At 44.1% G+C, this 14,619-nt stretch overlaps 1 protein-coding gene across 2 annotated transcripts in view; it reads left to right on the forward strand.

Moving 5' to 3' along the window:
- Window positions 1–14,619, forward strand: part of GRIN2A (glutamate ionotropic receptor NMDA type subunit 2A) — a 312,582-nt gene that overhangs the window by 242,026 nt on the left and 55,937 nt on the right. For both annotated transcript variants that reach the window (XM_040973351.1, XM_040973352.1), the window contains 5 exons: window positions 575–780; window positions 3,916–4,084; window positions 4,168–4,321; window positions 8,945–9,070; window positions 12,646–12,875. In XM_040973351.1, the coding sequence (XP_040829285.1) occupies window positions 575–780; window positions 3,916–4,084; window positions 4,168–4,321; window positions 8,945–9,070; window positions 12,646–12,875 (885 nt within the window). The remainder of the gene's footprint in view (window positions 1–574; window positions 781–3,915; window positions 4,085–4,167; window positions 4,322–8,944; window positions 9,071–12,645; window positions 12,876–14,619) is intronic.

Genomic DNA, 14,619 nt, shown 5'->3' on the forward strand with positions numbered 1-14,619 from the left:
AAGCAGTAAATGATGGTCCAAATGACTGGTGTCCTGCTACCCATGTGGGAGACCTCAAATGAAGTTGTTCTCTTCACCCCAGCCTGGCCCGTCCTTGGCCTTTGCAGAGTGAACTAGCCAAAAAGACGAGCCCTCTGTTTCTTTGCCTTCTAAGTGCAATGGAGATAAATGATTTCAGACTAAAGTTATCTTCCAGTTCTACTTTCCACAGGCCTCTTGGCATCTCTCTGTAGGTGACAAGAGTTGAAGGTTCAGTCCCAGAGCTTGCCGAGTTTCCTTGAGAGAAGTCTGTGAGGTTTCCGTGACATCTGTGGCAGGAACCCAGCACCAGCACCCGGGCTTGGGTGTCACTCCTAGACATGCCCAGTCAGTTCCCCTGTGGAGAAGCTGCCGTGAACTGCAGCTGCACTCTCTGTTTATTCGTCAGTCCCGGATTGTCCTAACCCCGTGAGCAGGAGCCCTTGCGATGGACCGACTTCTTCTAGGGTGCCCTCCACGGGGAAGGACCTGCCTTTTCTAGAAGTCAGACACGCCAGAAAGCAAACACGTGTATGTCTCTGTGTTTGTGCTGCAGGTGGGCAAGTGGGAGAACCAGACCCTGAGCCTGAGGCATGCTGTGTGGCCCAGGTACAAGTCCTTCTCTGACTGCGAGCCTGACGACAACCACCTGAGCATCGTCACCCTGGAGGAGGCCCCCTTTGTCATCGTGGAGGACATAGACCCGCTGACTGAGACGTGTGTGAGGAACACCGTGCCGTGCCGCAAGTTTGTCAAAATCAAGTGAGTGCCGGGGATGCCGTGGGCTGGACGTGTAAGTCATTGGTAATGCAGTGTCTGTGACTTAGCAGTAAGATGTTACACTGGGAATACTGTTGTAACGGCTGTTAGGCATTCACAGGCTCGTGTTTATGATTGTCTGAAGATGCACCAGACTTACATCCGTTAACTTCCAACAGCAGTATGAGCTGAGTGTCTTAGGCACAGTACAGTTGATTCATTTGAGTTATAGGCAGGTTAAAGAACATGCCTGAAGCCACCCAGTTAATGAGTGAAAGACGTAAGACTCAAACACCGATCCAGCTGACACGCACTGTGGTCAGTCAGCCCTCAGCCCTCTGAAGCCTTTCCTTAGACAGTTTCCTTTTTTAAAAAAAAAAAATATTTTATTAATATTTTGGGTCTTTTGGGTCTTTTAATATTAAAAGTGTTGGGTGCAGGGTCCCAAGACTTTGGGCAATCTTCTACTGCTTTCCCAGGCCACAAGCAAGGGGCAGGATGGGAAGTGGAATAGGACTCAAACTGGTTCCCATCTGGGATTCTGGTACATGCGAGGCGAGGATTTAGTCATTGTGCCATTATACTGGGTCCAGATGGCAATATTTCTTTTCTAAGTTTTTTTCTGATAGCTTCTTTTTGCCTTAAAAGACAACTTGGCTCCCCTGCCTCAACATAGGCTGGCTCTCTCTACTTCCCAGTACCTGGGATAACCCCTGTGTCTCTCCAGATTGCCAATTTTATGGTTTATACTTTGTCTTTCATCCTGAAAAAAGCCTCAGTGTAAGTGGGTGTGGCTGTTACATCTTTGTGTCCCCAGTTGAGAATCCAGAGCACAGCACACCAAGGTTTGTTGCATGAGCATAGAGTGAATGTACGGTTACTTTTATTCCCACATTTCAAACTCCAACCTTAGCGATTGTTAGCCAAGATGCAAATTCTCAGATCAATACCTGGGGTCTATCTACTGAACGTATATGATTGTTAAATGTTTTACAAAGGCATATTTTGGTCTGAGGAAAATTTTATCAACAAGGTCATTAGCTTTAGCCTCTTTGCAGATCGTGTGGTTAAATAAATAGACACTTTTAAGGCACACCAAGAAAGGGCAGGTGGGAAATGCTTTAAGTTGTTAGAAGTGATGTTTTTTGAGAGGAAAACAAATATGTGCCTGTATGTTGAACATATCGTCAGTAAAATCCCAATATCCTCAAATTCTTGAGGGAAACAGAGGAAATGTAAGTGCTTACATGAGAAGAACGTTGGATATTTTATTCAGCCTTTCAAATCGGCAAAGTGAAAGTTAAACTTTCTTACCTTATGAAAGTGATGAGGTTCATGTGGGTTGGTTGGTAGGTGCTAGCAAATCAGCTGGACATAGCTCCGTCTGACTTGCGTGTCTATGCTTACCTCCAGTGGCCACCCTGAGAAATCGTAGGCAATTGAATGGATCTCTATTCCTAAGCCCATTTTATGGGTCATCTGTTATTACTATTACTATTATTATTATTATTGAGTGGTAATGGGGAGCAGACACTGAGGGGGAGGGGGCTACACTGTGACTGCTTCTCAGATATCAGTGTAATGAAGTCACACACACGGAATAGTAACCACCAGATGTTCACAATTACAAGCTGAGCTGTGCTCCCATAATTGTCGTGATAAATTGAACTATCCCGTTTGCGGAATGTCTTTTGCGTCCTTTGTCCCCAGGGAGTAGTTGTCCAGCACAGAGTAGGTTCTCAGCATATGAAAATATATCAGGGACCATCTGTATCTAGAAATACATCTCATAGTCAAGGACTTGGGGATATAATTAACTCAGAGACTGGCTGTTTCCAGTAGTGCCAAAGAATGCTACTTTATGCCTTTGGCCCTGGATCTGAAAGAAGGGACATTCATAGTTTCTGGTTAAGCCATCCTGGTGTGGTGACCAGGTGGATGAAGAACTTGTGGTGGAAGGACAAAGGAAGAGGCTGAGACCGTGATGGGGACAGAGATGAAGAGAGAAGGGGAGGAGGCATTGATGCTTGACATGTAGTGGCAAAGAAGCAGAAGAGGGAATTCTATTGTGGACGTTCTTGTATTTCTTTATATGGGTTTAAAAGGCAGAGATGGGGATTTTAAGAGAGTACTTGCATTTAGTGGTTCACTCCCCAGATGGCTGCAGCAGTCGGGACTGGGCCAGGCATCCCATCTAAGTATCCCAAATAGGTAGCAGGGACCCAAAGACTTGATTCATTGCCGTGTTTAACTAAAATGCAGGCATCCCCACTGGCACCTTAACTACTACGCTATGATACCCGCCCCTGTTTTGATATATATTTCCAGGACCATAAATGCTAAGAAAAAATATCTGGGCATGTCATTCACTTGATGTTGGTAGGACACATTTCTATCATATTTATGGCAGTTTAGCTAATGGGATGTCCCAGCATCAGTCAAGTGTGCCCCTTGAAGACGTCTTGGCCCACCTATGTGCATTGTCTAAATAAGTCTTGCTATCAGAGTAGAAGATGAGATGACTGAACTCTGGCTTTATGAAGCTCTATGTGTCATAAATGTTTAAAAATAAGAATTAGTAACTTAGAACAAGCATAATGGCATATCAGGCTAGTCCTCTATCTATGGAGCCGGCATCCCACATGGGTGTTGGCTTGTGTCCTGGCTGCTCCACTTCTGAGCCAGCTCCCTGCTAATGGTCTTGGAAAGCAGCAGAGAATGGCACGTGTGCTTGGGCCCCTGTATATGGGAAATCCAAAAGAAGCTCCTTCCCCAGACCAGCCCAACTCTGGCCATAGTGGATAGTGGCCATGTGGGCAGTGAACCAGCAGATAGAACATTTCTCTGTCTTCCCTCTGTAATTCTGCCTTTCAAATGAAAGAAAAAAACCCCACACATTAAAAAAAAAAATCATTTAGCTTAGTATCTAGCATATAGTAATTATTCAGTAAGCATTAGCTATTGTCATGATAACGGTTGCAGCTAAGAACACATTCTTCTCTTGCTGCTGTGCCTCCTGGAGAAGTCACTTCCTTTTGTTGACCTTCAACTTTGGAAAGGTGGAAGGGAGAGTATAGTTAATGAGTTAAACAAGTCTTCCAGTACTAACGGCCTGTGGTCCTGGGGTTTTCCTTGCAGCAATTCCACCAACGAGGGGATGAACGTTAAAAAGTGCTGCAAAGGGTTCTGCATCGATATCCTGAAGAAGCTCTCCAGGACAGTCAAGTTCACTTATGACCTCTACCTGGTGACCAACGGGAAGCACGGCAAGAAAGTGAACAACGTGTGGAATGGAATGATTGGGGAAGTAAGTGATCTTCTCATCCCCAAGGTCCCAGGCAGCGTTGGGCAGAGTCAGGTAAGGTGCTGTTGTACCTGTCTCGCACGCAGGTGGTCTACCGGCGAGCGGTCATGGCAGTTGGCTCGCTGACCATCAACGAGGAGCGTTCGGAGGTGGTGGACTTCTCAGTGCCCTTCGTGGAGACAGGGATCAGCGTCATGGTTTCCAGGAGCAACGGCACCGTCTCACCTTCTGCTTTTCTAGGTGCGTGACCTTCACAAGGAATGCTGCTCTCCTATAACAAATCACCATTATAACAAATCGCTGAGAGCGTGGGAACAGACCAAACTGCGTCTAGTCCAATTTGCCCATGTCAGCGTGTTCCAGAGCTTGTGGCACTTGGATGATCCCAGCTCACACTCTCCCCGCTACCCAGTTCACCACTCATTTATTTCTCAGTTGCAAGTCTCTGCTGAAAGCTACCATCATATATTCAGATACTGATCTTGACTCTGTAGAATGTAAATTAATAGATATATTGCTTTGAGCCTTGAAAACATTAAAAAAAAATAAACCTGTCTGTCCAGAGTTAATTTAAATCAGTGCATAAAGCTTTACGCTGCGTCCATATACTCATCTTGCATCCCACGCTGTGATGGCAGTCATTTATTTACTAGATACAAGAGGGAAAATAATGACTGCGCAGTGATTTATGCCAGTACACTGCAAACAAAATAGTAGTCCGAAGAATGTACACTGATTTGAAATTAATGGAATCATATTTTAAATGCAGCCCTTCTTTAACCCAAATGGTTTGCAAAGCAGAAAGTTCTCTTGACTTTTCAAACTAATTCACAAGTCTATGCTTTTATATAAAGAGGTTACTTCTTTGGCTTTGTATATTTTCTTTTCCTTTAAGCCTTTCCTTAGTGCTAGAGTTGCATATGTGTTAGGCATTCCAGCTACAGTGTGGGAACTTTAAAGGAGGCAACCAAACCCTATTCATTTTTCTCTCTCAAGGAAAGTGTTGTGTTGACTTTGGCATAAATAATTTTCAGTAGTGGATATGTTGCTGAAGATTAGGTAATTCTGATTACCTCCCTCTTGGTGCTGCCATATAAGGGGATTTGTCTCGAATATCTGTGGAGATTAAAACAAATCTTAGGGGGAAACTGAGTCAGAATGGGGAGGGAAGAACAGTACTAGAAGCTGAATTCATTCTGTGTATTTTCCCACAGACAAGCAAAAAATGTATTATGGAGAACTGCGAACAAGATGCTTGAGTGCAAACCCTATGCCAGTGTCCTGGTCCTCACATGTCCGTCTGTGTGCACTGTTAGCAGCCGGCGGGACTCTTAGATCTACTTCTTAGAGTAAAATGTTGACTCCAGGATGGTGGATATACTGCTTTCTTTACTGAAGCATATGGGTTTACCAATCTTGTTGTATTTTTTGCTTTGTTTTGTATGATAATCTCGTTAAGTTTTTGAGATTCCTGCCTCTCTCACTGGGATTTGATTTGACACTTGCTGCTCCCATTCTTGTGATCTTTGTTGGGGACGTGCAAGCCTTGCTGGGCATACACCTTGTCATGGTCTGCACTATATCAGGGATAAAGCACCCCGTCTGACGCTGACAGCCCGCACGGAATGTTGGTGGCTGGTGAACTCACACTCACTTCTGAACCTCTCCTAGTCGTTTTGCTCATTTCCCAGAAGAGCCATTGACTGGTACATCTGCCCTCAGGGTTAAGAAAGGCTTGGGGAAAATTAATTCCTAGGACAAAAGTGTAAAGGATTATTTTCTTTTCACAAGTTACCTCTCTCCCCTTAGTGAGCTAAAGGTAGTTTTCCCCCAATCCATTCAGAAGTGGCGAGATATCAGTCAGCTCATTTCATAAAAATGGGTCGCTGATACTGAATCTGACCTCAACCCCTTTCCCTTAGGTTTTCATCTTACATGCATTGGTTCAACATTTCCGTAAAAATTCAAGCATTTCAGTAACTTTATCAATCCCTCATTCCTCCTGAAGTATCTTTAAAATTAAAATAAATTGTAGTCTGAGAAACTATTTTCAAAGCTGATTTTGCACAGTAGGATTAATATTTTTCCTAGTCACTAAATTACATCCCTATTTGATTGGCTGTGTACCCCCTTATTTAGGATCATTATCTGCAGGTTTTGAAAGTCGTAATGAGCCATGCTAAGCTGCATTTTTCCGTTCACTGGCTCAGTCATCCGGAAGAGCCCAAACGTTCAAAGTCTGATTGCATTGCTCTCCGTTCTTTGCTATTCTCCCTCCTCTACAAACTCCATTAACTCACATTGGAAACCCTCACAGGTTTTGCCTCTGAAGCTTTTGTGTGAAAACGTAGCCAGTGGCTCTTCAAGGACAGAGATGACGTCACTTGCAATATTTCCACCCAGTAAATCTTAAAGACTTCACAAACAGGCTGGATTCTTTGAGCCAGAGAAGCTGACCTGCAATCTCCTGTACTGAAAATCCTTCTTGGGCAAATGTTGATTCTGTTTTAAATCATTCGAGGATAGAATCTTGAGCTTTTAAAAAACTATTTGCAGCTCACTCTAAAGGAGCTGTAGGCAGTATATGATGCTGTTTTAATGGTTGAGCAAGTGGTGTGTGTGTCTGTGTGTGTGTGTGTGTGTGTGTGTGTGTGTGTGTGTGTGTGTGTATGTGTGTGTGAGATGCCTGAATATTGCAATCCTTCAACCTTGTAGGTACTTGAATGACTAGAAATGAAACTGAAGCAGAATCCTTTTTATCCCTGTGCCATGCTCCCATGTCAAAGGGCAGAGGTTGTCACTTCCAAGTGAGAAGGCTTCTGAGATCTATTGCTTGATCTGTTTCCACTTTATTTTCTGACCAATGTATTAGTGACAAGGATGCATCTGCCAAATGAAGCCCATGCCAGGTTTAAAGATTCTGACATGGGAATAGAAGAATTCAGCAAAGGTTTCCCCTCTGTCGTGTTCAGAAATAGAGGTTACCAAATTAATAAGTGTACTAGAAGGAAAGAAATAGAGGGAGGAGGGAGGAAGGAATGGGAAAGGGAAGGAGTGGGAGAGGGAGGAAGGGAGAGATGGAGGGATGGAGGCAGAGAAGGCTGTAGGAAGAGAGGGAGAGTGAGAGAGAGAGACTGATTCTATGGACAGCACCCTGTGCTGCTATGTGGTTTCAGCCATGCCATTCAATACACTGCTTGCAGCCAGTGTGCAAAGCACCCTGCCGAATGCTTTACCTGTCTGCTCATCCTCTCATCGCAGTGGTCCTCCTCTGATAAGGTATACATTGCCATTAGTGTATTAACTTGGAGAATTACATCAGCATCTTTATTTTTGAATACTAATCACTTTGTTTGATTTCCCAATTTATACTCATTTTTGAATGTAGTTCATTACCAAACTTCTTTAATTCTAGGGGTGTAACATTGGTTCTAAGCTAAAACTTAGCTAAAATCAATTTAAATTACAGGTTCCTTGATTTTTTTTTTTTTTAGAGCTCATGTTGTGTTAAGTAAGTTGTGTGGGTACCTGTTGCTTTGTAACACTCCGTCTGCTATTTAAGTTATGCAATATAGTTAGAACCTCAAATATGTTAGCTTCTGGCAATGAATTAATTTCAAAAGATTTAAATTCGTGATGGCCTCCAGGTGTGTTAGTCAGGCACAGACTATTACAAAAGGTGACCTGCTCTCACCTTGCCTCTTTGCTCTTATTAGTAGTTTCATCAGAAAAACAATTAGAAATGATAACGTTTACCCTACTCATGTCTATTATTTAAGGCATATACTCAAATTTATTGCATTTTACACTCAAAATACTTGCTGTGTCAGAGATATTTTGAGTTCTTTGGTTGTCCTAGGCAGATTCATAGGGTAGAAAAGCATTCATATTCAAAATTTTAGTCTCTAGTGATCAGCAAATATATATTGCAAGTACATCAGATGGCCTCAATTAGTTATTTCATGTCATCGATGAGGTCAAAGGCAAGTGCTACTTACTTTTATGTAATATTTTATCCCTATAGCATGTTGGAATCCTGTCACTTGGCTTGCCCCTTCTGAGTTGCCCATGAACTGCCTGAGTAACATGGAAAAGAAAAAAACTTCTAGGGAAAATGTTCCCACCAATTATTGCATTGTCTCTGCTCTACGTGAGGCTTTTTGGTAGGATTGTCATGTGAATGTTGTAGCCTCAGATGATCTCAGTTGCGTCAAACCCACACCGACAAGATTTATGAAACTGCAGATCTCATCTCTCTCCCTCGGGAGGGCACATGGGGTGTGGTAGTTGGGACAGATGATGGCCTTCCAGTACTCCTGTCAAGCTCATGATTTCACGGGCCTTTTCTCAGAGTACTTCTCTGTCTGTACTTCTCAAGTTCCCTGAGCCTCATATCCCCAGCACATAAAACTAAAAGTTTGAAGTGTGTTGACCAGCAGAAGCCCTATGGTTGGCTTGTTGGATCCAGTGTTGTTTTTTCATGGCTTTGGTCTCCTGGGTAGTTCTATAATTATATAGGACCCTGTGGCCTGTTGTTGGTAGCTTTAACTTTGTGCCTTGGTATTGCCATTCTTCTGTTTTACTTCGTTTTTCTTAGCCTTGACCTGATTTGTAAGACACTTTATGCTATTCTATTTTTAACATATTATAGGCAGATAGGCAGTCTTATAAAATGCCTCATCAGGTTTTATAGAATTAAGAATGTTTCAAACATGTGTACAAAAAAACCCGATCAGCCTCTTTTATGGTGATTGGATTCAAGTTAGAGAAGCATTCTTGATGATATGGTACATGGATGCCTGGGCTCCTAGGCTGTGGAAAGAGCTAACTGACCAGGTCTTCACCCCCTGTGTCCATCTGCAGAACCATTCAGCGCCTCCGTGTGGGTGATGATGTTTGTAATGCTGCTCATTGTCTCTGCCATAGCTGTCTTTGTCTTTGAATACTTCAGCCCTGTTGGATACAACAGAAACCTCGCCAAAGGGAAAGGTAAGGAAATCTTCCTGAGCACGACTCAAAGGTGATGCTCTTCTCATTCACCTTGAGTGAAGATTTCGGGTTTGGAAGGTCTGATTGCATGTTGCCTGGGTAGCAGCCTGTGAATGACGTGAGGTTGTGGATGTTCCTTATAGTGCCAGAAAGGAATGGTTTTATTCACTTCATTCAGTACAAAGTCAGTAGTTAGTGGAAGCTATTGATTTGTAGAATAGTTTTTTCTGGGATGGAGGGGGGTGGGGAACTAATTATAAAAATGTGTGTCCAAGTGAAAATTGTGGTAAGTCTCCAGTCTGTACGAAGAAAATGGGTTTATAAATTCTTAAGTGCATCCCTCAATCTTCTGAGTCACATTTGCATTAGTTTGATAATAAGCAAAATAGTAACATGGCATATTTTCCCAAAGAAGTACATATTCCTCTGACAGTGCCTCACCTTATTGCACTGTACTTGATAAAGGTGCAATCAGTAGATAGAACATTCAATTGGGAGATGCTTATTGGCTATAGTTTATTAAGAGTCTCCCACACATAAGCCAGTGTTTAAGATAAATGCATAAGCACATTACAGTACATCATTCTGAGTGGATTTTCCTTCATGTGCATTCTCAGTAGATGGTATCAGAAAGATGCCACAACAAATATCTCTCTCACAAAAAGTGATTTAAATTTTTGAAGGATATGAGACTTGAAAGTCTTACATGCCCTCAAAAATTGAACTGTATTCTTTTCACTTGGAAGATTTAAAATTGGAAACAACCAATGTGCCATACAAATCTATGACCCCGACTTGCTATTGACAATTGAAGACTGGTGCGAAAGGGTGAAAAACCACAAATCATCATGTTGCATTTGAGTAGGAGGCTGCCTGTTTTCACAGAAAGGGTGACATAGCTCTGAACGATATTTTTCTGTGGTCAGTTGTAGCAGGGCAGAATCAATCTCTACATTTGTTCGATCAGAGTTTGTACTGATATGAGCTCACACATACATTTGATGAATATTTATGGAGAGGGTACACTGTCAGGTGCTGCATTGGTACAAAGAATAACGTGGTAAATGAAAGACTTTCTGACCCACAGGGAGCTTAGAATTTGTTGTCGAGACATGTAAACACAGAATCAATAATTTCAGATTGCAATGTGTCTCAGGAAGAGTAAAACAGTGAAGTGATGCTGCGGGGGTAAGGCATCACTTTGGACAGAATTTTCTTTCTTTTTTCTAAAGATTTATTTATTTGATTGAAAAGTCCGATATACAGAGAAGAGGAGAGATAGAGAAGAAGATCTCCGATGATTCACTCCCCAAGGGACCACAACGGCCGGTGCTGTGCCGATCCCAAACCAGGAACTTCTTTCCGGGTCTCCCACATGAGTGCAGGGTGCAGGTCACAAGCAGGGAGCTGGATGGGAAGTGGAGCTGCCAGGATTAGAACCAGCGCCCATATGGGATCCCAGCGCATTCAAGGCGAGAACCTTAACCATTACGCTATCACACCGGGCCCAGGACAGAATTTTCTAATGGGGAAGGATGTTCAGACATTAAACAGAAACATGAAGGAAGAAAAGGACTTAGACATGTGCCAAGCAGAGCAAAGCATTCCATGCAGAAGAAATAACAAACACAAAGACCTTGAGGTGCAATCTGTCTTGGGGTGTTTCAGAAACAGAGGAGATCTGAGGCAATGATGCAGAAAGCAGTTAGATATGAAATCAGAGGGCCAGACAGTTGACTATGGTAGGCATTTCAGATTTCTTACCAAATACAATCCTACAAAACACACACACACACACACACACACAATGTGAGCCGGTCACTGAAGCTACTCGATCAAGGTAATGGGAAGGGACAGCAACACTGGGAGCAGAGAGACCAGCTAAGAAAATATCACAGTTTTCCAACAGAAAGAATTACAGCAGTTTGGACTTGGACAAGGATGATGAAGATAAATGGACAGGTTCGGAGAGGGGAAAAGTGACCCAAAGGCCACCCACACGATGCTGTCTCCCTTGGCTGACACACGTCTAGAAGACTGTTGTAAAGAAAAGAATCTAGCGTATAAACCCTCTACTCTTTCTTGAGTGGCGAAGCTTCCTGTTTGCTGCTTCTCTACACATGGCGAAGTTCAGGAAATGGCAGCTTCCTGTTTCTTTGTGCAAAACGTTTTTCTGTGTCATTTTCCCGCACTGCATGGGGGAAAGTGACACAACCCAGTCACAGCATCCATGAATGAAGAATCGCCAGAACGTTTGGACAGAACCCTAACAAAGACCTAGTTGCTGTTCTCTCTCTAGATAACTGGCTCTTCTGATCAACATGCATCCTTGATAACATTAAGTAGTTTCTGAAGTTAACTGGATTGACTATGACTATTTTTTTTTCCCTAAGAGTTCCCCAGAATCTTGGGAATAAGCCCAGAAGATCATAAAATCAGGAAAAGAGAAACAGGGCAATTGAGAATAATGGGGTTGTCTTCTTCTTAATGTGTTGTGTTATGGACATTATAAGTATGTCTGTAGCCTGAGTTTGGCCTCTAATGTGCAAGAGGTTTGCTTTTCCTAGGCTCTTTGCCCAGAATCTCATAACTTCAATCAATCTGAATTCACTTCCGCCACTTTATTTGTTGCCTACTTTGCCTACATTTCCAACTGCAGCCTCAGAAGATCATTTTTCATATCTTCATTTACTTAAATCACATAAAAAATTAACCTTGTGTGAAAGAAAGACCTTTCTTCCCCTCCTCTTAAAATGAGGACATAAATTGATTTCTTTTCCCTGTGCAAAACCAAGACTTGAAAACCCTAATGTGATTATTTTACAGCCTGCGTATGCCCCATCCCAGTAAATTTTAGCACATTGTTCTGCCTCTTTTGTTAAGTCTATTGTGAGGAACATTTAAGAGTCTTAAGATTGCTAAATCTTAGTTGTTACAGGGATACGTGGAGGGATGAAATGTGCTGTGATATCACAGAGCATCTTCCATGGCCTGGCAATGAAATGCCTTCCATCTGTAAAGTGTTGGAAGAATTAAGTTCTATTGTTCTGCTCCTTAATGTCTCCATTTGGAGAGCATTTTCACTGAGTCTAATTCCTGCATTGTGCACACTTCACAGCCGAGTTCCAACGGGAGCAATTGCTGGGGATGACTGAATTAGAATAGCAAGCACCAGTCCTGCTGAATTGTGTGGTTGGTGTGTGATGGCAAGGCTGATGAGTACAGACACAGCATCCCCCCAACCCCATCCCCCGCAACACACGTTTTTGTCAGGCTGTCTTTTACATTTATGAAGGAGATAGGTTCCCGCGAATGAAATCAAGAGCAAATTTAATACAGGTCGTGACACTACTTCTCATTCAAACTCCTACTTAGCATAACCATTTTTCTTTTCTTTCTATTGTGTTGAAAGAAAGTGACAATAATTTGGTTAGGAAGAAGTGATTGTGGCAGTGACTCTAGGGCAGTGGTAGGACGGCACCTCCAGTGTTCCTAACGGCCACTGCATTGCTTCCATTCATGTACAGCTGTTCATTTTGAGAAAATGCTGAGATTGTCCATTCTGTCCCTCACAGCACCCCATGGGCCTTCTTTCACCATTGGGAAAGCTATATGGCTCCTTTGGGGCCTGGTGTTCAACAACTCTGTGCCTGTCCAGAATCCGAAAGGGACCACCAGCAAGATCATGGTGTCTGTCTGGGCCTTCTTTGCGGTCATATTTCTGGCCAGTTACACGGCCAACCTGGCTGCTTTCATGATCCAGGAGGAATTCGTGGACCAAGTGACCGGCCTCAGTGACAAAAAGGTAAGGTCATCTTGTTTTCCTTTTCGCCTGAGGCGTGAGCTTACCTGTTCTCCCATCACAAGGGACTGAACTGGGCACCCGTCATCCAGACTTGGCAACTCCAGAGTATACAAACGGAGTGTTTTCATAACTCAACTTGGCATAGTGTTTAAGAAAAAAGAAAAGAAAAGAAAAGAAAAAACGACTTAGGATCAGAGCTGTGAACACAGGTCTCCAGATCTAATTTGGAAGAGCAGCTTGCCCAGGTGGGATCTTCCTGTGGATGTGCGTGAGACGTTGGGATTCAAGAGCACTGAAAAGCTCAAGCTGAAAGCCTTGCTTTCAGAGAGTGATGTCCGAAGAGGGCCATCAGCCTGGACAAGCAGAGACTTGGGGTGAGAGGGTGCCCCCTAGGCTCTGTGAACCCAGGTAGTGCAAACATGTATATCTCATAGCCTCCATGCTTGACTTCCTCACCGATGACCCCAGGGACACTGATTCTTCCAACACTGCTAAATTCCCAAGTCCTCTCCACTGGTGTTCGAATCGGCCTCCTCACCTGCACTTTTTTTTTGACACCTGAGATTTCTTGAAGGGACACGGAGGGGCAGAGCGGGTGTTCACGTCTCACTGGTCTCGTCTCTTCAGACACATTTCCTGCTTATCACCCCAGGAAGACGGGAGCAGCAGCACCTGCCCGCTCTGCTCATGGGGGGAACGGCAAAGGCAGGCAGGGTGTGAGTGGCTGTTCAGCACTGTGTGGAGTGGGAGGCAAGGGGTAAACAGGGCGCATCCTCCAACTGGAGTTTTAGTTCGGGAAACAAATCCTGACTTGCTGGGCTCAGCAGTGTGGAGCTGGCGGCCCTGCAGACGCTTTCCATTCCCTGAATGTGAAGATAATTTGCTTCTCTTTAGAAAGCCTCGCTGTCATATCTTGTTGACATAAGTCTACAGATATCCATTTGGCATTCATCAGCAAACTGCTGAATGGAAAATTAGTCCGTGAAAAGCCTCTACAGCGCATCGATGACATACCCCGTGTTGGGAAAAGGGTACAAGATCCCTGCTGAGCCAGACTGTGAAAGGTGGGGAGGAGAGCTGGGGTCACCTCCACAAAGGTGCGTGTGAGCACGGGGCCTCACGTGCCCCCTGTGCCCTCCAGGACCCATAAAACACTTTCACTTTTCTGGCTTCTCCCCCGTGTCCCTTCCCTTCCCCCCATGCCCTGCGGTCTCTTCTCCATTGTGTAAGCTCTAGGCTGATTTCCACCTCAGTGCCCCTGCACTTTCTTCATCCGCTGCCTAGAACGTTCTTCTCCCCTGCCCCCTACCCCCCCTCTCCTCCTGGCTGGCTGCCTTTGAATTTCAGGTCTCAGAGAAAACACCACCCAGCCTGGAGAGAGGTTTGTTTTGGTCTACTGAGCTGCTGAGAAACCTATGTTCTAGCTAAAGAAATAAATGATATAAAAAGCAAACATCAAGAGAGAAGACATGGGTGTGGCAAAGGGGACTAAAACTGGCCTGCAGGAAGAGGATATCAGAGATGGACTTGTGATAAAGGTGTGTGGCACAGAGGAGGCACTCAGGACATACTTGTTGGCTGGTGGGAGAAGCGCAGCCCGTGTTGGCCCCCCGACAGCAGCCACCTGTACCTCCTGGGAGCTCCTTTCCCATCCCACCTGCAGGTCACCCTGGCTGAGGAAGGCTGAGCCCAAGGGCCCTCAGAGGATGATCACCTCTGGACAGCAGGAGTATGAATTCTGCCA

This window comes from Ochotona curzoniae, unplaced genomic scaffold (genome assembly GCF_017591425.1).
Source record: "Ochotona curzoniae isolate NIBS_2020 unplaced genomic scaffold, NIBS_Ocur_1.0 contig_2321, whole genome shotgun sequence".
Taxonomy (NCBI): domain Eukaryota; kingdom Metazoa; phylum Chordata; class Mammalia; order Lagomorpha; family Ochotonidae; genus Ochotona; species Ochotona curzoniae.